At 31.6% G+C, this 23,546-nt stretch overlaps 3 protein-coding genes across 6 annotated transcripts; 1 reads left to right on the top strand and 2 right to left on the bottom strand.

The window, feature by feature from the left end:
- Positions 1-862: 862 nt before the first annotated feature.
- Positions 863-3,059, bottom strand: LOC144568798 (uncharacterized). 4 transcript variants are annotated; one of them, XM_078319198.1, is made up of 4 exons: positions 2,940-3,059; positions 2,376-2,654; positions 1,443-2,262; positions 863-1,119 (listed from the first exon to the last, which is right to left on the bottom strand). In XM_078319198.1, the coding sequence occupies exon 3, from the start codon at positions 2,245-2,247 to the stop codon at positions 1,462-1,464; it is 786 nt and encodes a 261-aa protein (XP_078175324.1). In that variant the 5' UTR covers positions 2,248-2,262; positions 2,376-2,654; positions 2,940-3,059; the 3' UTR covers positions 863-1,119; positions 1,443-1,461. The 4 variants fall into 4 exon arrangements, with proteins under 4 accessions (XP_078175324.1, XP_078175328.1, XP_078175319.1 ...); XM_078319202.1 differs by having other exon boundaries at positions 2,376-2,615; XM_078319193.1 differs by having other exon boundaries at positions 2,376-3,059.
- Positions 3,060-7,961: 4,902 nt separating this feature from the next.
- On the top strand, positions 7,962-10,161 carry LOC144548737 (uncharacterized). Its single transcript, XM_078297460.1, has 5 exons — positions 7,962-8,027; positions 8,240-8,464; positions 8,608-8,748; positions 9,209-9,316; positions 9,709-10,161. Exons 2-5 carry the CDS (start codon positions 8,240-8,242, stop codon positions 9,805-9,807), a joined length of 573 nt encoding a protein of 190 aa, XP_078153586.1. The 5' UTR covers positions 7,962-8,027; the 3' UTR covers positions 9,808-10,161.
- Positions 10,162-19,614: 9,453 nt separating this feature from the next.
- ATI1 (mesoderm induction early response protein) lies at positions 19,615-22,854 on the bottom strand. The gene is made up of 4 exons (XM_078319229.1): positions 22,674-22,854; positions 22,203-22,570; positions 21,045-21,283; positions 19,615-19,832 (listed from the first exon to the last, which is right to left on the bottom strand). Exons 2-4 carry the CDS (start codon positions 22,537-22,539, stop codon positions 19,800-19,802), a joined length of 609 nt encoding a protein of 202 aa, XP_078175355.1. The 5' UTR covers positions 22,540-22,570; positions 22,674-22,854; the 3' UTR covers positions 19,615-19,799.
- Positions 22,855-23,546: the final 692 nt, after the last annotated feature.

Below are 23,546 nucleotides of genomic sequence, written 5' to 3'. Positions count from 1 at the left end.
AGTCAATGCTAGTTGAATTTGTGACATCTTTTCTGTTATCCTTATCCTGACGTATGTAAAAGTTGATGGTTCTTGAACTTATTTCAATTCAATGCATTTTTCCCAGAAAAAAACAAAATCAAGTCGGACATCTGATGAAACTCAGCGACTACTGATTTGTCTTTTAATTAGTTTCCACAATTTTGAATAGTCTCCTGGAGAATAATACAAAAAGTTCTCCAACAAGAAAATGAACATCTGATAAAAATATACACTTTTTGTAATATTTAATATTGGGCTAAAACAAAGATTTGTTTTTTAAAAATCATAATTATTATAAGTAAATTTAGGGAACCAACTTGATTGATTTTTACTTACAAAAAAAAAAAACAACCACAAGTACCAAATAGAGATTATTCAGTATCGAATAGGCTAATTCGGTACCGCTTAAATGTAAATGAGAGATACCAAATAGCATATTTGGTACTTACAGATTTTGTACAAAAAAAAAGAAAAAAAAAACCCAATCAAGTTGGTTCCATAAATTGTCTTTTTCTGATTATGTTTTTTAAAAATAAATTCTATAACTAACACTTATGTGAAAATAATAGATTTTAATCAAAGAAAAATAATAGATAAGGCTAGCTGTGAGTTTATTGTATGCACACGCTTAATCAAGTTCCTATTAAGATAATTGTGTTTATTGAAAGTTGAAACCACATTGATCACATCCTGTACCTGTTTAGTTGACTTGATTAATTTAATCAAATGCAATTTCTAATGGCAATGTTTACTTACAAGTCTAGAACTCTAGCAATACTTTGCATTACTTGAACGTTTCTCAAGTATTAATTAATGGAACTTATATACAAAGAAGACATGCTTAAAGGAAGATAAAACTAGGTAAGAATCGTATAAAAAAGGATAATCACAATCGATTGATTAATATCCACCCAATAATCCCATCTAATCATAATTACATTACTTAGTTTTATAAACAAATGCAAGGTGCGACTGAATCTAAGAGAGGAACAGAAAAGCTTCTACCAACAGTGCAAATCTTAAAGTCTGATACTTGATCTGTCCCTGACTAGTGGGCTCCAGCATGTAACCATTCCAAAGTCAATACCAATGCTCGAGCTATGACAGTAACATTTAACACGGTAACACACCAAAATTAGTTGGTTTGTATAATTTTGTAACCAAAGAAAACATAAACAAGTTAATATTTCATGAATAATGGGGGAAAAAAAGATAAGAAAGAGGATGCAATTTGGTAAATCCAATCCCCTTCACCGCTTTCTTGTTCTATAAATCACCGGGGAATTGAGAGAATATAATTTGGGCAATTTCAAAAATGAAAAGGAATATCTACACATTTCTCATTCTAAAGTGGCATCAGGAAGGTTTTGAAGTATACACAACAAAATTTTGCAAATTAAGGTAAAAATAAACAAATTTACCATAGTACTAAACACGCTATCATGAATTCTCCTCTTCAGACCTCGATCTGACAAATCGCCGTCTCCTCCTCCTTGTGGAGTTGTCCTCTTCTTCTCTTACTGGTGGCAATCTCCTTGCCTCCTCCAAACCCCTTCCCGGGCTCCGTGTCATGCTGAACAACATGTATGGGGCCAACCACTGACCCTGCCCGTCATTATCCCGCCCATCCCTTTCCCGTCCCCTTGAAACCCTAGAATCATCAACCCCCGTTTCAATCACATAATCCCCAAACACAATAGCACCCGGTATGGCCGATCTAATTGCACTTAGAACGTCACCATACTCTTGCCTACGCTCAAGCCTACGCCAGGCACGTTGTCTCAATGGGTCCACCACACCAGGTCTAGTGAGCGGGTGGGCCCGCCTCGCATGCCTCCTCAACTCTCTATAATTCCCGATAAACGCGCATTCCTCCCGAGAACATGACCGTACTTTCTCATCAAGATACAACCTCGCGTCTTCTACCACCATCATTCCCAAAACATCCCCCCGACACAAGGGGCACTTCAATGATTTTTCAGGGGCATCATCGTCATTTTCTTTAAAGAGCTTCTTAAACCGGTCAAGACAGTTGGAGTGGCGATAACTCGTGTCACACACATAGCAACAACATCCCTTGTCTCGGGAGCTGCAAATGAGAAGGACAGAGTTGTGCGGGTGGTCCATGCATATGGGGCACCTCGCATCGTCCCATTCCTTGTGTAAGGTTGCTAGATCAACCGATTCCTTTGTGCCGAGTAATTGGTTTTTCGATTCTGTTGTCATCTTGATCAACTAGAACTGTTTTTTTCGCAACAATCAATCTTTTTAAGTATTGGGTTTTTTCTTTTTTTTTTTGGTTCCTAGTTGTACCCAATAAATTAGAAAAAAAAGGGAAAATTGACATCACTTACCAGAAAAGAAGCTTTGGAAGCTTGGAAATCCAAGTTAGTGTTAATCCCTTTTGAAATCTACTGAAAGTGTTTATATCTGATTGAACAAATTATCTGGAATCCTTTCTTCTGGCAAATAAATTCTTCTAAAGCATGCAAAGAATCCAATTTCCTAGAAATCTCAACTGGTACACAAACCTCTAAAGCTTAATCAATCAATCAATCAATCAATGATCCACAATTCGCACGGCTACTCCTGCACTGGAATTGTGGAGAACAACAACCAGAAAACAAAGTCATCTAGAGCAGATTCAACCGTTTCAAAACAAACAAAAATCAGATGTGAAAACCAAATATTTTTTAGTATTTAGCAGATCTAAATTGATACTTGTTCTAACAAAAAAAAATCCAAAAACCTTTAAATCGGACCCTTTTACGCCAAATTTCCATCTCAATTGAACTAAGAATTTTACCAAAAGTTAGATGCATCAAAAGAAAAATATAAAAAGTTGAAAGAAATCTGAAAATTTTCAATTAGTACTTGTTTTTTTTAACCAAAAGAATAAAAATAGGTCCAGATATTACAAGGTATAACACAGGAGGGATCCGATCTCTCGCTGGAAACGATCCGATCTGATCTCTTTCTTTTGCTTGTGTTCTCTATTTTTAGATTTTTCTGGGTATAAATGATAAAGGCGGTCATATAAAAGAGGCGGTCTTGTGAGGTAACTATATATATAGCTGTAATGGCAACATCAACAAGGTACAGGTTTTATGTGTCTCTTTCTATGTGACTCAAGTTGAAACGAGTCAATAAAATTCAAATTATGTTTCATCTTTTTATTAAATTTTAAGGTGGAATCTATTGGAAAATATTTTAACTTACTAGTTTTGATAATAGTAGGAGTAGGTGCGATTATTATTGGACATACTTTTGAGTTCAATGAGTTCTAAGACCGTCCGATCCGTTTTTAGATCTGTGCGTACGAAAGTTGAAGTAGATACGTATGAATTTTAAAGTGAAATGCACATATCTTAAAGCAAATTGAACATCTATTGAACCCATCGAACTAAAGTATCTCCGATGGCCATCGGACCTACTCTCTCAAGTCTTTTGATAATAGTAGGAGATAAATTTAAATTTAATAACTTGACAATTAAGACATAATCTATAAAATGAGAAAATTTTAAAAAAAATTATATTGTTCATAAAAAAAATTGAAATTTGTAGGAGTTTATATCTGATGATTTGTAATAGAATGTCATTTGACATTAAAATAGTGTAAAATATAAAACAAAATTGATTTACAAGGCTAACAAATATTTTTATTTTATTTCTTATTTTTATATAATTAGATTTTTTTTAATTGTCAAGTTAACTAATTATCAATTTATTATAACTCAAATTAGTAGAGTATATCTTAACATTTCCATAATTAAGAAGCAGCTTATAAAAAAAGGCTGCATATCTCACAAATTTTGAACGGTTTATGACATAATTAAGATTTAAGAATTATTCAATGATTCCTAGAATCATAATTAATATTTTATTTGAAAATGAAATAAAAAAAGAAGATAAAATTGTGAATGGCATTCAAAAAATTATCCTATGAGGAACTCAAATGGCTTTCAAACTAACTCCTAAAAAATAATAAAAAGTGAAAATTTTAACTCCTAAAAAATAATAAAAGGTAATTAATTTTTGTTTATTTGTCAACAGTTCTTGATGAACACCAACCAAAAATTACATTACAATTTTTGTTGGTTAATTGTGTATAGTCGATAATGAGGAGGGTCCCAAAAAGAGAAACAAGTGACCTTTTAAAAAAAAGAAACTTTTAAGATAGCAAGTGACCTTTCCAAAAAAAAAAAGAAAAAGAAAGAAGAGCAACTTTTAAGAAATTGACTCGCTGCACAAATGTCTAGTAAGAAATGTACACAGAGAAATCTCGCCGAGGAAAATGAAAACATACGGCACATCCATATTGTTGAATTCATAACCTCAGAGATATCTCAAACTTTGCGTGACTTTATGGAAAATCTCACATATTGTTAAATACGTTATGCACGAAGCTCAAATCACACATAATACTGAGCCCCTGCATCATCCCCCGAATAGGTACCGGACACGTCGGTCACGCAAAAGTTGAGATATCTCAGAGGATACAGATTATTGAAATTTGTATCCTCTGAGATATCTCAAACTTTGCGTGACTTTATGGGAAATTCTAACCGTTTAAAGACGTTATGCACGAATCTCAAAGCCCACATGACAATTATTGAGGGTTGACGATGTTTCGCAAAAGTAGGTCCACTGTACAAATCTTCGTGTAGCCATATGTGTAATCCAGTCCTCACAAGGTCATCACTGCTGCACCGCATCTACTTGTACACTGCCAAGAACCGGTACCAGCACTGCATGGACAACCAGATATGCAGGTCTGGCGATGGTCCTCTTCTAGTGAAACGGACTCTGCTGCTTTTCTATAAGAAAAACCGGATTTTGCTTTTTCGATCTCAATCATTTAAATTTGTTAAAATTCGTACATAAAAAAACTTCTTTATAGAGATACGTGAATGAAAAATTTTGAACAAATGGGATCAGAAAAGCAGGACTCTACTCTGCTTTTCCCTCTTCTAGTAAGTACACAGTAGCATCATTCTACAGAGTGATGATTTATGGGGGCAAGGAGCGATGGGGTTAAATGGAGATTTGGCAAGCTTGGGCTCCACAAAAGGTCAAGATCTTCACATTATCACATACCTGTTAATTCAAAACAGGATCCTCCTCACCCATGAGATTCTGGTACAGAGGCGAATCATGTGTGAAACACGGTGTGTAATGTGCAATGACAGTCAAATGGAGGCAACCTTCCATTTGCTAGTTCAGTGTACATACGCTAAGCAGGTTTGAGACCTAGTAGGATGAGCTCTTGTCTATATGGCTGATTCGGTACAGCCTAGTTCGGTACAGTGTACATCCTCCCCGGTACCGTAATAGAGAATCTTTTATAATTACTGGATCCTAACCGTTTTTTAACTTGGCACGAATCTCAAAGTCCAATAATAATGCCCCTGAGATAGCCCGAATCCCGGAACAGCTGGGAGTTAATCTCAAACCGTAAAGTGAAGGGAATCTTTTACAGCAATGGAGATGATACTTGTTCCTTAGATCGTGCTCCATCACATAACTGCGCAACATAGTGACAAATAAATAATTCGAAGTCAAAAATTCATGATTCGGATATAATTCGGAAATGATTCGGTACAACAACAAAAAATACCAATTTTTTTTTTAATTATGTAAAAATAAAAAAAAACTTTTTTTTTTCCATTTTTGCTCGAATAATTCGTTAACTCGCGTTTTATATACATTTTTTGTGTTTTATTCGGAGTTTAGTTCAAAAACGTCAAAAAAACAAATTAAATGTGAATTATTCGCGTATTGTTACTATGCTGCGGAGAGCGGTAGAAGGAAGAAATAGAAGAGAAAAAGAAAGTTGTGATAAAAATTATTCTCTAAATCTTTGAAAATAATTAATTAGGTTTAGAAAAAAAAATCAGGAAAACATTAATTAGAGACAAAATGATATGGAGGTGAAAAAATTGAATTGTGCTCTGAATATTTTAAAACAAGCCTGAGAATCGCGTAATGCTTTCTTGATTTTTTTTGTTTAAAACTTAATTATTTCCAAAGATAACTATGTAATTAATAGGATAGCTGTCTAGCTGTTTAGCCCCTTTTATATGGAAATAAATAAATTGTGTTTTTTTTTTTGTCGAATTTAATTTTTTATGATTTACATTCATATAGTGTTAACTATAATCTATTATGAAAACTGATATAATACTATCAAATTATTCTAGAACATTTATAACAAACAAATCATCATACGCTTGCTTGCGTAGTATGAAGTATTTTAAAACGTATATCTAATTGATATTATAACAAAATATCAGACATTAGTCAAATTAGAAAACTAAATTTGTAAATGTATTTTTTATTTCCTAAATGTCAAATGTATCATATTATAACCAATTTGAATGATGTTTACCACTCCATCTAATCTAACCATTTTAAATTCCCAATGGTGTAATTTTAACGACTTTTGTGATAAACTACTAACTAAATTTTAAATTGATTCAAATATCAAAATGATTTTAATTTTTTAGTTTAAACATTTCATTTTTTTTTTCAAAATATCAAATGAATGTAGTTACTTCAATATATTAGAAAAATCAATTTTGTTGTATCATAACAATTTGGTTGCTATGGAGATTTATTTGATAATGGTATATTATCTTTGCAAAAAAAAAATAATGAAAATTTTAGAAGAGCAAAATATACTACTTTTATTATCAAGGATTTATTTTAATTAATTATGCCAAGTCGTGAATTGTTTTGACCAAAAAAAAAAATTGGATGCATGAGATCACAAATTGTTGCAGATAAGTTTCTCAAATTTTGTTCCTTCTATTTTTCATTATTCTTGATATTAAATTATATTCTTCGTATATGTTTTTTCTCTTTCGATCATAAAAATAATCAAAAATTTATATGCGCTTCCAATAATATACATAATATTGTGTAATAATATTTACTTTTATCAATTTTATTTGTTGTGTGTTGATTTCTGTTTCCTTCTTAAAATTATATAATAGTTTAACTATTAAGTATTTTATAATGTTGGAGTTTACTAGAAGAAAATGACCACAAATAAATTTTTATATATATGCGGTGGTACAATTGATCAATGTATTTATTGACAAAACTTGTAGTGCTACTATAAAATTATAAGAAAGAATAATGTGTATTTATCTCATGTGTGAATGTGTGATACAGTTTTTATATTAGTGCTTGTATAGTTATATTCATATTTTTTTTTCAGCGAGTTACAAGTTCCAATTTTATTCAATTTTTTTTTTGTTTTTTTAGAGAATTAAGATTTAACTAATTTGTGTATGCTTTACTAAATTTAATATTTTTTTATGATTTATTAACAGATGAACAAATTATTGCTGAAGAAATAAACAAATGAAAAAGTTGAGTTTAAACACATAAAATATAAGTAAATAATATCACATGTCAAAGGTTCTAAAAGTTTCATTTAGAATGTGTATAAAAAATTTACTAAATCTGTTAACTTTTTCAATTTGCAACAAAGATTTAGTTAGAGGTAAAAATAAAAAAAAATATTTATTAAGAACAAAACTCATATTAAAAATTATAGTCCTGAATATTAAAAATTATGACCTCAAAATGGCGAATTCGTATCCTATGCATTAACTCAAAAATGAATCTTTTGAGTTAATGTATATGGACCATCAGATCAGCTTTAAGATTCGTGCAGATTAAATCCGCACTAATATTGAAAACCCCTAGGCCAGAGCCGGACTCAATATATAGCACCGCTACTACAGTCGGCAATAGCGTTGTATATAAAGGACAACCTTGTGATCAAATAAATCATTTATTCTTTCCCTCCCTCCCTCCCGTCGGCCGTTTCTTTTGGAAGCGCAATTTCTCAGGCGGTCAGGCCAGGTAATTTCGCGATTTTATCTTTTTCTCTTTCTTTCTGTGTCCCTTGATTTATAGATCTATATATATACCCTTTTCTGCAGAGGCATCTCTGGTCTTCGTTCTCATCCTTCAATTCAATTTTCAATTTGACGGTAATTTCGCTATATATCTGATTGATTAGATAGATTATTGGGTCAAGTTCGCTCTTTTTCTTTGCTTTCATGCTTTGCATTCAATCAGCTAACGGGATACATACATACAATCTTTGTTAGGGTTGGAGGAGATAATATAATAGTACTATATAGTGTTAATATTTTATATTTTTTTTAATCCTGTGTTGTGTATGTGGCACTGGCACACACAGATGGAAATCAACACAGACACGACAGTCAAAGCAAGTTCAAGTAGCGGCGTGCAAATGCAAATGCAAATGCAATTGAACGAGCAGGAGGAGCAGATCAACTTTATTCAGAGAAAGACCGACAAACTTTCAATTACAAAAAATCCATATCAAGAAATTGAGACCCACAAACAGTTCATCAACAAAGCAAAAAAGGAAATTAATTATTTCACCCAACTCATAAGAGAGGTGAGGTCATTTCATTTCTTCTATGCTTTGCTTTCTCTCTCTCTAATCTGTATGTATTAACTAACATAATTAATTAATTATCTGTTTGTAAACTTTTACAATTTCTTTCTTGTAAAATCTAATCTCGATTGCATGCACTGCAGTTCTTAAAGGGTTCCCTCAACATTGAGAGCATTGCACCATTTGACGTTGAAATATTAGACATTCACTGGAACAGACTTATTATTCTGCATCTGACAGATATTAATGATGATGTTACCTATATAAACCTAGACATGGATGAGGTACTAAGTTTTCAATTGTAACAATATTATATTACTTCTGTTCTGACGTCAGTCAACGGGATGGGACCACACGGGATTTCAACTTAATTCTACTGGTAATGGTATCTGTCCTCCTCAAAACTCAAAACTCAAAACTCAAAAGGCTGCTGGTAATGCTGTCTGTCCTCCTCAAAACTCAAAACCCAAAACCCAAAACTCAAAAGGCTGCTCTGCTGGTAATGCTATCCTGAGGTATACCAGGTTCCCTGATTTGGTCACTTGAGGTATCCTGAGGTACCCCCAATTCTGCCATTCTGCCTCAATCCAACTAAATATAAATATCATCTTACCTTACCTAACTTTGGTCTCTCATGTTATCTTGATCTAGAGGTTTGACCCATTAATTTCATAAGGAGAAACGAGACAAGCAACTGAATATCATCATTTCTAAAGACGTTAATGTTTTAATTATTCTATATAGGAAACTCAATTAGAGGGAGAATTCGAGGACTTGATCAGGAAATCAATGCGAACTGTACGACGGCTTATACTGTCAGATGAATACTCCTCCCTTCATGATGATTTGAAGGTTAATTCTCTGTCTCATCATGTGTGCTTGATGTGTGTGTTTTTCAGTGGGATACTAATGCGAGGTTTGGTCAGGTGAATTGGAGGTGAGGTTAGGTGTCATATCAGCCCTGTCTGGTACACGGTGTTACTATTTCAGTTGCTTTCTAACCAAGTGCCAGGTGAATTGCAGATCACCTTTAGATAGCATTCAAGACCTGTCCGCCTTGTCTTGTACTTTCTTTTCAATGTGTTGCATTGTTTAGTTAGTTTTTAGGCGAGTGACACGGGGTGAATTGGAGGTCAGGTTAGTTGTCATATATACAACTCAGTCCTCACTTACACTTGTTTTTCAGTGTTTGAGATGATAATGTTTTCAAACCCTTTTTTTTTTTTTTTTTAATTTGTATGCAGGCTCTTGAAAAAGAGCAGTACAATTGGCTGATGCTTGACATGGGCATCAACTCTGAACCTGACTCTGACTCAGAGGATAACGGAATGTTGCTCGACTAAGAACCCTAGAAGATGCGAGAGGGAGATCCTTGTTATTTACTTTAGTAAAGAGCATGTAAACTTATTTATGGTTTGGTATATTTTGATCCTTGTTTATTTCCAAGTTGACGGTCATAAAACTTCAAATTTGTCGAGTTACTGCATGAATGAAGATGATACTTATTATTCTAGGTTTATAATATCATGTAGATAGTCGATACTCATCGTATCTCATACGTGTTTACAGTAGCCAAGTATTTGATATACTTTTGAATTTAAAATGCGTGTTTCCAGTAGTCATAATCAATTGTAATTAATGCAGTACCAGTAACCAATTTAAAATGCATGTTTACAGTACCTGTAATACACAAACCAGACAAACCAGCGTTCTATGAAGACTAATTTAAAATATGAGATTACATGTTGATTGTAATCCGTGCAATACCAATAACAACCCAAACCAGCAGAGCATTTAGATCTGGTACAACTTTTAGTTTGCAACAATAGAAGAAAAATCCATCCTTAATTACACCAAAACATAAAATGAGTTAATCATAATAATAGATTTTTTATAAATGAACAAATGATTTGCAAATAATTTATTAAAATTTTAGTTCCAGTCTTAATTACTGTTCACTGTGCTATAAATTCACTATACTGACACTTTATATGCTCATGAAATTCATGGTAGGCATGATATATTACCAAATTAATTCAGCAAATTAGATGTCATAATTGTCTTCTCTGCATCAATTTTCATTTTAGTGTGTTTGTGTGCACATGCAGCTAGGTGCTTTTTTTTGTTTTTTAGGCTTTTTTCTAATTAGAAGAAACATTATTTTTATTTTATATAAGAAAGTATGATAATTTTTAATCAATTTTTCCACTAACATTAACATTGTAGAGTTATCTGCAAGATAATTCCTAGCAGGTAAGGACAATTTGTAACAGATACGGGTACGAAAATACTTCCACCCGATTCTTATTAATTGTATCCATTGACATGATCTCTAATATCATGTTTGATGGTTTCAAAATTCAATATGATGTTCTAGCTTTACAAAGCACTAAAACCTAATCTTATAATGAAAGTTACCGGAGGAAGAATCTTATAACATCGACCCTCATAGTCTTATTGGACTCCAACTAAGTCGTAAGTTGTCATCGCTATCGCACCTATGCTGCCTACCTACTAATAGCAAACAAATTCTCACGTTTCAATTCACACTCCACACCTAAGGAACATCCGTAGCAAGCCCCCTTAAGAGAGTGCAACATAGTGCCAGTTCATTTTCTCCGATTCGATTCTCCTCCCAAATCCCAACTACAATTAGAATAAAAACTTCTAATCTCCATTAGTGTTTCTAGTTACTTGATGTTTTCTGAGACTTTTTCCTGTTTGGATGGTAGACTCTCAACAACAGACCATATAGCGAGGAATCGGATGGTTTTAATTCCTCGAAAAGTACGATCTATCTGATATTAGATTTTTTTATGGTTACTCATCAACAGCAAAAAAGGGCACAAGTAAATTTTTTTTTTTGTTAACGGTTCTTGATGAACACCAGCCAAACCTCAAATTATATAAATTTTGTTGGTCAACCGTGTATAGTTGATGATACATACATCCATAAATTTATTATTCAAGTTTTCAAAATTTGATCGAATTGATTCAAAAAACTGGAGATTATATCATGGGGATTATATCACTACTTAAATTATAAGTATTGAATAAAATCCATAGTATATATATAAATATCATACTAGATAAAAGTAAAACGGTGAAATTTTCATATACATATATTGTTTATCAAATAATTTGAAAATTGCAACGATCAATAATTTTGACTACTGCATCAAAAGCGGTTTTTTTACAAATTTTGGAATGTCTAACTTCAACTCGGTATTTTAGTACACGGTTGACAATTAATGCCTAATTGCATCAAAAGCGGTTTTTTTACTTTGTCCTATTATTTCCAACAACTCATCATACAAATACTGAAATTAACTAAATTTATGAAATTAAAACAATTTAAATTATTGAAAATGAAATGTTAATTATATGAGATAATTGTCTCAAATTTTTTTAGTGCTTTTGCAAACGAGTGCGCTCTAATATTATGCATGTGTATATAATTTTGACAACTGCATCAAAAGTCGTTTTTCAAGTCTTTCTATAAATTAGCAAAATTCTAATTAGATTTAGGATTTTAAAAGCTTGTTGATTTAAGTAAGAGCAATGTTGTTAAGTAAATATAATAAATCAATTGAAAGGAAAAAAAATAAAATAGTATTACATTTTTCTTTGTGAGCCTAGCCCACTTTATTTGATCCTTTCTATATTTCCCAAAAAAACATCTCTATCAAAGTATCGCATTTGTTACAACAAAAACCTTCACCTTCTGCATGATTATCTAGATCATGTGTAGATCTGTCATTTCGTATCTAAAATAAAACAAAGTAAAAATATTAAGGGGAGATAGAGAGGGCAACTGGTATCAAAAGCTCCTGGTATCGCTCTACTGGTCAAATGTCTAATATTTTATATTATTATTATGCGTGATTGATTTTCTCTTATATCTAATATCTAATATCTAAATATTATATGAGTTATTTTAAATTCATTGGCGATTTAATATAATTTAAATTATTTTAGTTAGAATGCTTGTTTAAACTTACTTGCAATTATTTTTTCTCATTTGATATTTATAATAGTTAAACTAGTTAGTGATACAGGAGTGAAAATTGTGCAATTAAATAAAAAGTGCATGTAGGAGGAAAATAAGTGTGTGATTATTCATTATATATGTATGACGGATAATCTTTTTTTACTAAATGTACTTAACACAACATTATCATGAATGAATTGTAGCTGAAAAAAAATTAATTTTGTACCTAATTAATAGAAAATATTTATACATTTATAAATAAAATTTTGATAGCATTACTTTTTTAGCTTCAAAGCATGTATTTTTTTTGCTTGTAAAAAAAAAAAAAATAATAATTTTAGTATACATGCAACTATATTAATATCTAATTTTACGGTACATTTGGCTAGAGTTTTAATTATGAGGAATATAATAAATTTTCTCGTGATAATAGAGCTATACCCGGTAGTTCAATGGGATTGGGAATGAAAAAGGAAACTTTTGTATTAAATGTACAAAATTGATAGATAAACAGAAATATGTAGCTGAGAAGATTTTTAAGGCATAATTCATATTGTATTGGTTTGCGTGTTAATTAGAATAATTTCATTAATAAAATCAAAGATAAGGTCTCGTTTGTCTGGATTCATGTTGGAATAGTTGTTATGCTGAATCAATTATCCATAAGAGTTATACTCGATAGTAATACGAGGTTTGATAAGGTGAATTTAAAAATTAGAGTTCAGATTATACAAGTAGAACTAAAGTTTTTCTAAGTTTATTAAGTTTCTTTGTGAACTCAACTCTAAAATTTATTGGATTGACTTCAAATTATGAATCCAAACTGTTAAAATCCTTCAGCCTTATGAGGTGTCAACATGTGAAATTTTTAAAATTTTAAATTAATTTTGTATATAGTCAAGTGGTCAAAATGCATCCAAAAAATGAATGTATTAAAATTAATTTACAGACCTTCTAATTTTGACTACTTGATTTTATACTAAATTAATTCGAAAGTTTAAAATTTTCACATGTAGATACATTACTCGTAAGGTAGAATGATTTCAATGATTTAGATTTATCGTTTGAAGCCAGTTTGATAGATTTTAGAGTTGAGTTAACAAAGATGTTTGGTGAACTTTGGAACACCCTAGTTCTACTCCAGATTATACAACATATCAGCCCTGTCTGGTACATGGTTTTACTATTTCAGTTGGTTTCTAACCAAGTGCCAGGTGAATTGCAGATCACCTTCAGATAGCATTCAAGAGCTGTATGTCTTGTACTTTGTTTTCAATGTGTTGCATTGTTTGTTTAGTTTGTTTTCAAGGTGAATTGGAGGCCAGGTTAGGTGTCATATATACAACTTAGTCCTCCCTTACACTTGTTTTTCAGTCTTTGAGATGATAATGTTTTGAAACCTTTATTTTATTTGTATGCAGGCTCTTGAAAAAGAGCAGTACAATTGACTGATGCTTGACTTGGACATCAGCTCTGAATCTGACTCTGACTCTGACTCTGAATTAGTTTCACCTTGTGAGTCAATAAAATAAAAAGAAATTGTATGTTAATTCCAAAGGAAATTCTCATTTTGGTTGTTACTTGTGCTTGGAAATGATGTTTTGAGCTTCATACTGATTGACTTTATAGACTAATGGTGAATTGATTGGAAATTGTTGTAGATAATTTGGGCCTCCACTGTGGATGTTAGTACCGGAACTGGTTTATGAAGTCTGGTACAATATTTTTGCTGGGGTTTTGATAGATATATTTGTTGTAGAGCTCCTTGGTTGCAATTTGGGTATATCTTTTACTGTAAAATATGGAGGCTTTAACAACTATTTTTCTGAAATTAAAACTGTTATCCCCATTTAAGGGATACTTTTCCCAAATTTTTGATAGATTATATATCATTGAATTTTGTCTTTTGATTTTCCTTTACTAATAGAAGGGTTGCTATATTTCATTATATCCAAATTGCTGCACCGCAGCTATAGTAAGATAGAGCAGAATCTCATTGCAGCAAAGAAGAAATTTACCAACTTTTGGTACCAATCATACCAGTACCGGTACCAAACACAAAAAGCTGACAACCTAAACTCCGGTAATCATAAATTCGTCATTGCATCAAAACAATCAACTTTACAATAATTATATAAAAAAATGACATGTTTAGTCCTCCACATTTGCCCCATTAAAATATAAAAAATGGATATCGTCCACTAAACCTCCTCCAAAAGAATTTGCTGGTTCCTGATCAGTGTTCCAGCTTTTTTGTTGCAAGTGGCATGGTAGTATCTTGAAGATGCACAAATAAATGTGGTACTCAAAGAACCTCCATTTTATATACTTTTCAAGAGAGCAGATAATTAAATGTTGATTGATTTCCATTTATCTTTTGTTTTTGGTTGTTATATGCTGTTATGGAATCTTAAATGTAATTTTGGGAATCAAGTTGTTGTTATCCTACGACTTAAATACGAGTCACACATTGTATTGTCATTTATATAATTCGACGGTCGTTTTGTTCAATTTTCAATTTTATCCTATCTCATCCTCTAGTGAAGCACAATTATATATCCATGCAAGGTTCTTTCATGCGGTTAGTTGAAACCAAACAATTGTTCTTGCATGAGAATCAGAATAGTCGCCAAACTAACCAATCTCACAGTAAAAACTAGCCAATAAAATCACAAAACTAAGGTATCACATAAGTTTAATTAACATAAACCAATAGCAATATTACAAAAAACAGTAAAACACCAAATTCAAAAGATAAACATATTCAGATAAATCAATCTTTCACCAAAATTTTGAGTCGATTGTGTTTTGTCCACATCATACCTAGGTGCCAGCATGCCTTATGAACCAAACACCTCTCCATCCAAACCTGCTTACACCTGAGATGGCAAGACATTAACATCAAAAGGAAGCATGAGAGAGTTTAAACAAGGATTCATGTTGTTTGAAATAGCTTCAACTCGAAGTCATTGCTTTACTTCCATTATTTATTTACTCTAAGAAGCTTGAACATAAGGTGGGACACAGACTTAATTACATTTTCTTATGGTAGACAAAAGGTAATTTTACATTATAGTAAATGAAGCCAAAAGAAGAATGTGTATTAAATCATTAATTACAAATATTTTCCGTAATAGTTAGTACGCAGATGAAGTGAAATCGAATATAAATTTTTAATATTTTTATGTATTATATCAGCAAGTAAATAGTTTTATACCCCTCTTTGTGATGATTTGGTGGCTCTAACTATCTCAGATTATTATTCTAATTATTGGAGAAAAAAACCCGCTGATGATGAGCAACCTGCAAAAAAAAAAAAATTAGTTTACATAATGATATTCTAACCTTGTGATACTAAAGTTAAGAATTGAAAAGTAAATTTACATACTTGGGTCTTATTATTTCAACTCGATATTCCAGTACACAATTGACAATACTCGATTGCTCCGAGAAATCTACAAGACCTGGCTGCCTCCATCTTTTACTCCATTCTATCCTTTCCAACAAATCATCGTACAAATGCTGAAATTAACTAAATTTCAGAAGTTGAAACAATTTAAATTATTGAAAAATGAAATGTTAATTATATGAGATAACCATCTCAAATTCTTGGAGTGCTTCCGCAAATGAGTGCTTTAATATTATGCATGTGTCTACAATTCTGGCCAATTCATCAAAAGCGGCCTTCAAGCCTTTCTATAAATTAGAAAACTCTAATTAGATTTAGAATTATAAAAGCGTGTTGGTTTAAATAAGAGCAGAGGTCTTAAGTAAATATAATAAATTAATTGAAAGGAAAAAAAGGAAACAATATTACCTTTCTTATCAATATTGAGTTAATGAAAGATAATATGTTGGTTGAATTTCTAATATTTTAATTGATTTTCTCTAATACCTAATATCGAAATATTATATGAGTTGTTTTAAATTCACTGTGGATTCAATATTATTTAAATTATTTTAGTTAGAGAATGCTTGTTTAAACTTACAAGCAATTAATTTTTCTCATTTGATATTTATAGTAGTTAAACTAGTTAGTGGAAGAGTGAAAATTGTGCAATAAATAAAAAGTGCATGTAGGAGGAAAGTAAGTGTGTGATTATTCATTGTATATGTGTGACGGATAATATTTTTTAACTAAATGCACTTAATGCAGCATTATCTTGAATGAATTGTAGACAAAAAAAAATGTACCTAATTAATTGAAAATATTTATAAATTTATAAATAAAATTAATAGCATTATTTTTTAGCTTCAACGCATGTATTTTTTTTCTGCTTGTAAAAAAAAAAAAAAAAAAAATTTTAGGATACATGCAACTATATTAATATATAATTTTATGGTACATTTGGCTAGATTTTTTAATTATGAGGAATATAATAAATTTTCTCGTGATAATAGAGCTATACCCCATCTGATTTTTTACTTCAGCTCTGAATCTGACTCAGACTCAGACTCAGACTCAGACTCAGAGGATAAGTGAATGATGCTCGCCTAAGAACCCTAGAAGATGCGAGAGAGAGATCCTGTTATTTACTTTTAGTAAAGAGCATGTAAATTTATTTATGATTTGATATATTTTTATCTTGATTGGCGCTGATCATTGTTTATTTCACTTGTCTTTAAATTTTCACTTCAAATCTTCAACATTAACTTTCACAAGTAATTATTATTTTTCATTTGTTAACGGTTCTTGATAGACATCAACCAAAACTCAAATTATATATAAAGTTTGTTGGTTAGGCGCTGTGTATAGTCGATAATACATACATCCATAAATTTATTATTTCAAATTTTCAAAGTTTAATCGAATTGATTCAAAAAATATTACTGAAATTATTAAGATAACAATTGTATCGTCTTATTTAATTATGAGCTACCTGAAAAAAAAAATTAGTTTACATATAATCTTCTAACCTTGTGATACTAAAATTAAAAATTTTAAAATAAATTGACATATACTTAGGTTTTATGTTATTTCAACTTGGTATTCTAGTACACGGTTAACAATGCCTAATTGCTCCTAAAAATCTACAAGACCTGATTTTCTCAATCTTATATTACGTTCTATTCTTTCAAACAACTCATTATACAAATGCTAAAATTAACTAAATTTTAGAAATTGAAACAAATTAAATTATTGGAAAATGAAATGTTATTATATGAAATAATAATCTCAAGTTATTCAAATGCTTCCGCAAACGAGTGCTCTAACATTATGCCTGTGTCTATAATTATGGCTACTGCATCAAAAGCGGCTTTCAAGACTTTCTATAAATTAGAAAACTCTAATTAGTTTTAGGATTTTAAAGTTGTGTTGATTTAAGTAAGAGCAGAGTTGTTAAGTAAATAAAATAAATTAATTGAAAGGGAAAAATGAAACAATATTACCTTTTTCTTTTTGAGTCTAGCCCACTTTTTGTTATCCTTCTCATGTTTCCTAAAAAGCATTTTGATCAAAGTACCGCATTTGTTACAACAAAAACTTTAATATTCCACATTATTAACTAGACAATGAAGATCCGTTATTTCGCATCTAAAATAAAACAAAATAAAAATATTAAGGGGGGAGAGGGAGAGGGCAATTGGTATAGGAAGTTCCTGGTATCTCTCTACTGGTACGAGTAGGTCTATGACAAAGATAGAGGAACTAGTATATGATGTTAGGACATGATGCTGGTGTCATGATTGCCATATGTGTGCAATGGTAGTGCTAAATAAAGTGCCTACTTTCTAAAGATGATGTACGACAAAGTTATTTTATATAAATTTACTTGGCAGAGAGAAATAAATATACCTTATACTACAGGGCGAACACTTGTAGAAAACATTTCTCTCGATCAATTGAATTCAATGGCGATTGTCATATTATGGATAATTGATTTTCTCTTATATCTAATATCTAAATAGTATATGAGTTATTTTGAATTCACTGGCGATTCAATATTATTCAACTTATTTTAGTTAGAATACTTGTTTAAACGTACAAGCAATTAATTTTTTCCATTTGATATTTATAGTTAAACTAGTTGGTGAGAAGAGAGTGAAAATTGTGCAATGAAATAAAAGGTGCATGTAGGAGGAAAGTAAGTGTGTGATTATTCATTATATATGTGTGATGGTTAATCTTTTTTTACTAAATGCACTTAATGAAACATTATCTTGAATGAATTGTAGACGGAAAAAAATTAATTTTGTACCTAATTAATAGAACATATTTATACATTTATAAATAAAATTTTGATAGCATTATTTTTTTAGCTTCACATGTTCAATATTAACTTTCAAAAGTAATTATTATTTTTCATTTGTTAATAGTTCTTGATGAACACCAACTAAAACTCAAATTATATAAATTTTGTTAGTTTGTCTATAGTTGATAATACATACATCCATAAATTTATTATTTCAAGTTTTCAAAGTTTGATCGAATTGATTCAAAAAATATTACTGAAATTATTAAGATAATAAGTGTATTGTCTTATTAATAGTGGGAAAAATGGCACGACGGAACCAACTCCGTCACGAAACAGCACAGTTACAGCACGTGTTACTGTTCTGTGTCAAAACTCGCGTGTCCCGTGCCGTGACCAACTTGTAGAAAATTTGGTATGACACATTACGTCACGTCACGCGAAAGACCCGGTCATGGCTCGTAATCACATGAGTCACGTGTAATTAGAATTGTTAGGTCTTAATCAAATGATAAATCTTAAATAAACTAATTTAAATAATGAAAAATAATTAAACGTGAGAAACGTGACCAGTTACGTTTGGACACGGCACGCGAGTCACGCTGTGACTCGCGTGCTGTGACCACCCCTCAACATTTTGGTCACAAAACAGCACAGCACGAATCACTATTCACTAGATCACGACACGTCACATCACGTTTTTTCCACTCTACTTATTAATCACATCACAAGTATTGAATAAAATCCATAGTATATGAATATCATACAGATAAAAATAAAAAAGGGTGAAATTTTCATATACATATATTGTTTATCAAATAATTTGAAAATTGCAACGATTAATGAATCCAACCCAAAAAAAAAAAATAAAGAAAACCAAATTTGGAGCCAACATTTAATGGCTTGATTTTTTTACATTAAAATGTACATTCCACAAAGGATACCCCAAGAAAGAAATTTCCTTCCAAATAAGTCCAGCTTGTAGTTAATATTTCAAGCAAAAGCATCACAAATTCTACAGAAAAGTGAAAAAAAAAAATAGTAATGAGAAACAACACCTTTCCTCAAGGTACAAAAAAATTGCTTTTAAATTACACCTGGAAGTGCACCAAATGTTTTAATCCAACCATTTTTGCAACAATAAAATCTCTCACTGCTTCGATCCTAGAATTTTGCTTGTCATCTGTCATGAAAAAAGAAGAAGAGTAAATCATGTTTTGATTCGATCAAAACTCTCCATTGGTAAATGAAATGCACAATGTTTACAAATATATTTGCTTTTTTTTGCACGTATTTTTATATCTTTTATTCACTTGAATAAGCAAACGTGAAATCCATGATTTCTTGTCTCCATTTCTTTTTGTTCTATTTGAAACATAGATTGCACAAATAACATAGGTATTGAAATATTTTTTAAAACTTCTAGGATTCTTTTTGTTCAATTTTTATGGGCACTTCAGTTTTGTTTTGGTAGATGGAGGGAAAAGGGATGCTAAGCACTCCCTATAAAATGAAAATTTTCAGTTTTGTGCATTAAAGTTTTATAAAAAATTATACTATTAGGCCCCCTTATAAAATAAAATTACATAACACTTATTTATCTAGGCCCCCCCTACCATACTAAGAAGAACCCAATACAGAAAACCACTATAGCAAACAAGAAACATGATTACATTTCAAAGCCAAATCAAAGCAAAGTACAACACTGAAATATTTTGATGCTTATCGAGACTCAATTATTAACCTCTATGCACAAAATATGAACTAACCTAATTAGCAGTACGGTGCATATCAATACTTGGCAGTATGATAATATTGCGAAAAACTAGAAAAGCCACAAGAAGAGTGAACTCAACTAACTAATGGTTGCGCATACCGTTGCAAAGAAGATTTTATGGACCTAGTTTGGAAAGAGGACATTTAAGGAATTTTATCACCACTTCTCACATGGTATAATATTTTACTGAGCACAGGTTTAACTTGATGCAGAATATTGAAAATAAAGGAGAGCAAAAGCTATGAAAAAAAAAAATAGAGTGAGGCTATGGTATTATGCATAGCACGGATTGGTCCGCACTATGGATTGATATCTCTATTTTCAAAGTTCAAACAGTCGATATGAACCGTTCAACATGATCCCCATATGCAAATGTACTTGTAGATCAAATTCTAGACCATTCAAAAGTAGTGATTTTCTACCTATCTAAAAAAATAGTAAAAAAAATTCTAAAAACTGTAAAATGTAGTATGCCAATACATTTTCATATTGAGATCATGTTGAACGGTTCAGATCGACTATTTGAACTTTGAAAACAAAGATATCGATCCATAGTATGGAGCAATCCGCACTATACATAGTACCATAGCCTCACTCAAAATAAACTGATTAACAAACCTCATTGTTGATATGAAATCTCCATCTAGAATTCATTTGCCACTTCTCTTTATGCCATCTTTGGCCCAGAACAACGAGCCCCATTAGAGCAGTAGCTACAAGCACTGACCAAATTGTGTTAGCCTCCTTCACGTTTTTATATAAACAAACGGCATGTCTCTTCCACCAGGCCCCACATGGCAGTGCCTTCTCCTCATTTCCATCGTTCTTCGTGCCATTATCATCAACTAACGAATTGCCTATTAAAAAAAACAAACAAGTTTGCTTAGATAACAGGAAATATCATAAATACCCTCCAAAACATTGCAAACATCACATCTACCCCTTCTTGCATAAGTTTTCCGCAAGTACCCAAAATAACTTGCACTGGTTCTGTAAATTACGCGTGAAAAAAAGGAGTAATGGCACTTTGTTGCATCATTTGAAATTAAAGCGGCATGGATCCCTAGAAACATACATGGCATTTCATGTTTTATATCTTCTTCTTATCATCATCATTTAATCACTATCCTATACCTATTGCAGATAATTTAATCAACTTAAAGCAAGCTTGTATCATTTAAATATTTGGAGCAGAATTTTTTTCTTTCATTCTTTTTTATCGTTCATTGCCTCCAAATGCTGGAATAACTTTTTGAACCGCTATACACTTTCAAGAATGGCCTGCTAACGATCGTTAGAGAAGATTTTACCCTCAACTTGCCCAAAAATACACAATGTACGAAATTAAGTACAAACCTATACAAATTATAGACTGATACGTGTGAACCTATAAAAATTGAATTTGCTCACGGTTCACACTTTTTGGCCTATTGTCGATCGGAATGCTGTGCTCTCATTGGCCGGAGAGCCCGGTACAATTTGCAAACAAACTGAATGCTCTTTTAAGAATATCATCGTATCACTCCCTCCCTAATTTCTTTTTCATATACTATATCAGAATTAGTTTACATTTGTTCATATACTATTTCGAAAATTGAACCTCCATCTCTCTGTAAAGATATATTAAAATGGGGTTAATTAATCCTTTCCTTTGTCTCAAATAATCTTGAAATAAACAAATTTATGTATTGTGCACGCAACCTGACAAATTCTGGTACTAGTACTGCTCGACAAAATCTGGTACTGTTAAATCAGAAGAAAACAACTAACAAATACCTGTCTCTTCTTCATCAGAATCATGAATAGTAACACGTTGACCCTCTTCAAAAAACTTAATTCCTTCTGGCGAGGATTGGTACTCGATACTCTCTCTAGGTTGCTCTTCTTCTGGTGCAATTACAGATTCCTGTTCCAGCTCGGATTCGGGTTCAGTCGATTCGGGTTCAATTGGCAAGTTTTCATGCTCACTTGGAGGGAACACAAAATGACCCGACATGAAAAGGGACTCGGTTGCGGGTTCCTTGTCAGTGTATGTAGAAGAAGAGAGCGAAAGCATGTCCCAATCGGGTTCTTTAGAGGTTGATCCTTCAACCCCTTTTTCATTGTCAGACATTCTAATTATATGATGAAAATCTTGAATTTTCCTGAACAGTAATAATTTATAACGAGAAATTAGCATTATATGGTGAAGAGGGCAACCTTGACGCAAAATATACAAAATTTGTGAGAAATAGATCCAGAGATTACCGGAAAAGGTATCGAACGATTGTTCGCTTGAATGGAAAGAGATTTACGCCGATTTTGCTTCTAGTTTGACTGATTCTTCAAAGGTGAAGGTGGATCTGAACTAATTGATTGATTGATGATTGGAATTTGGAAGAGATAAATTTGGGGATGGCGTGGAGAATGGAGATGGGTATCTCGGTGTATTTCAGTATCCTTGCACCGGTTATTATTATTTTTATTATTAAATTAGACCATTTAAAAATTGTGATATTCTACACAAGTAAAACAGATAGTAAAAAAATTCTACTAAAATTGTAAAATTTAATTTACAAATATATCATAAGGAGATAAGAATGGATCTTGTTGCCTTCGCATAATATCATATGGTTGGGAGCGGATACAAAATTAAATCTATTAAACAATCGAATATTAGATAAAACATGAAAAAAAATTAAGACTATTTATTTAATTTGTTGAGGTTGGACTATGTCTTAAATTGTTGGGCTATTAAAAATGAGGAGGGTTCAAATGCCTCCATGTTTTTGTGTCTCCATCTCTCTTCATCATTTTCAAAGTTCAAACAGTCGATCCGAACCGCTCAATCTAACCTCCATACTAAAATATATTTGGAGACCAAATTTTATATTTTTAGGAATTTTTTTACTATTTTTTTAGATAGGTACAAAATCAGTAAATCTGAACCATCTAAAAATAGTATTTTTGTACCTATCTAAAAAAATAGTAAAAAAATTCCTAAAAATATAAAATTTGGTCTCCAAACATATTTTAGTACGGAGGTTAGGTTGAGCGGTTCGGATCGACTATTTGAACTTTGAAAATGATAGAAAGAGATGGAGACACAAAAACATGGAGGCATTTGAACCCTCCTCATTA

The sequence above is a fragment of the Carex rostrata genome, chromosome 2 (assembly GCF_964058835.1).
Source record: "Carex rostrata chromosome 2, lpCarRost1.2, whole genome shotgun sequence".
NCBI classification, from domain to species: Eukaryota; Viridiplantae; Streptophyta; class Magnoliopsida; order Poales; family Cyperaceae; genus Carex; species Carex rostrata.
This window is presented reverse-complemented; position numbering and strand designations above follow the sequence as displayed.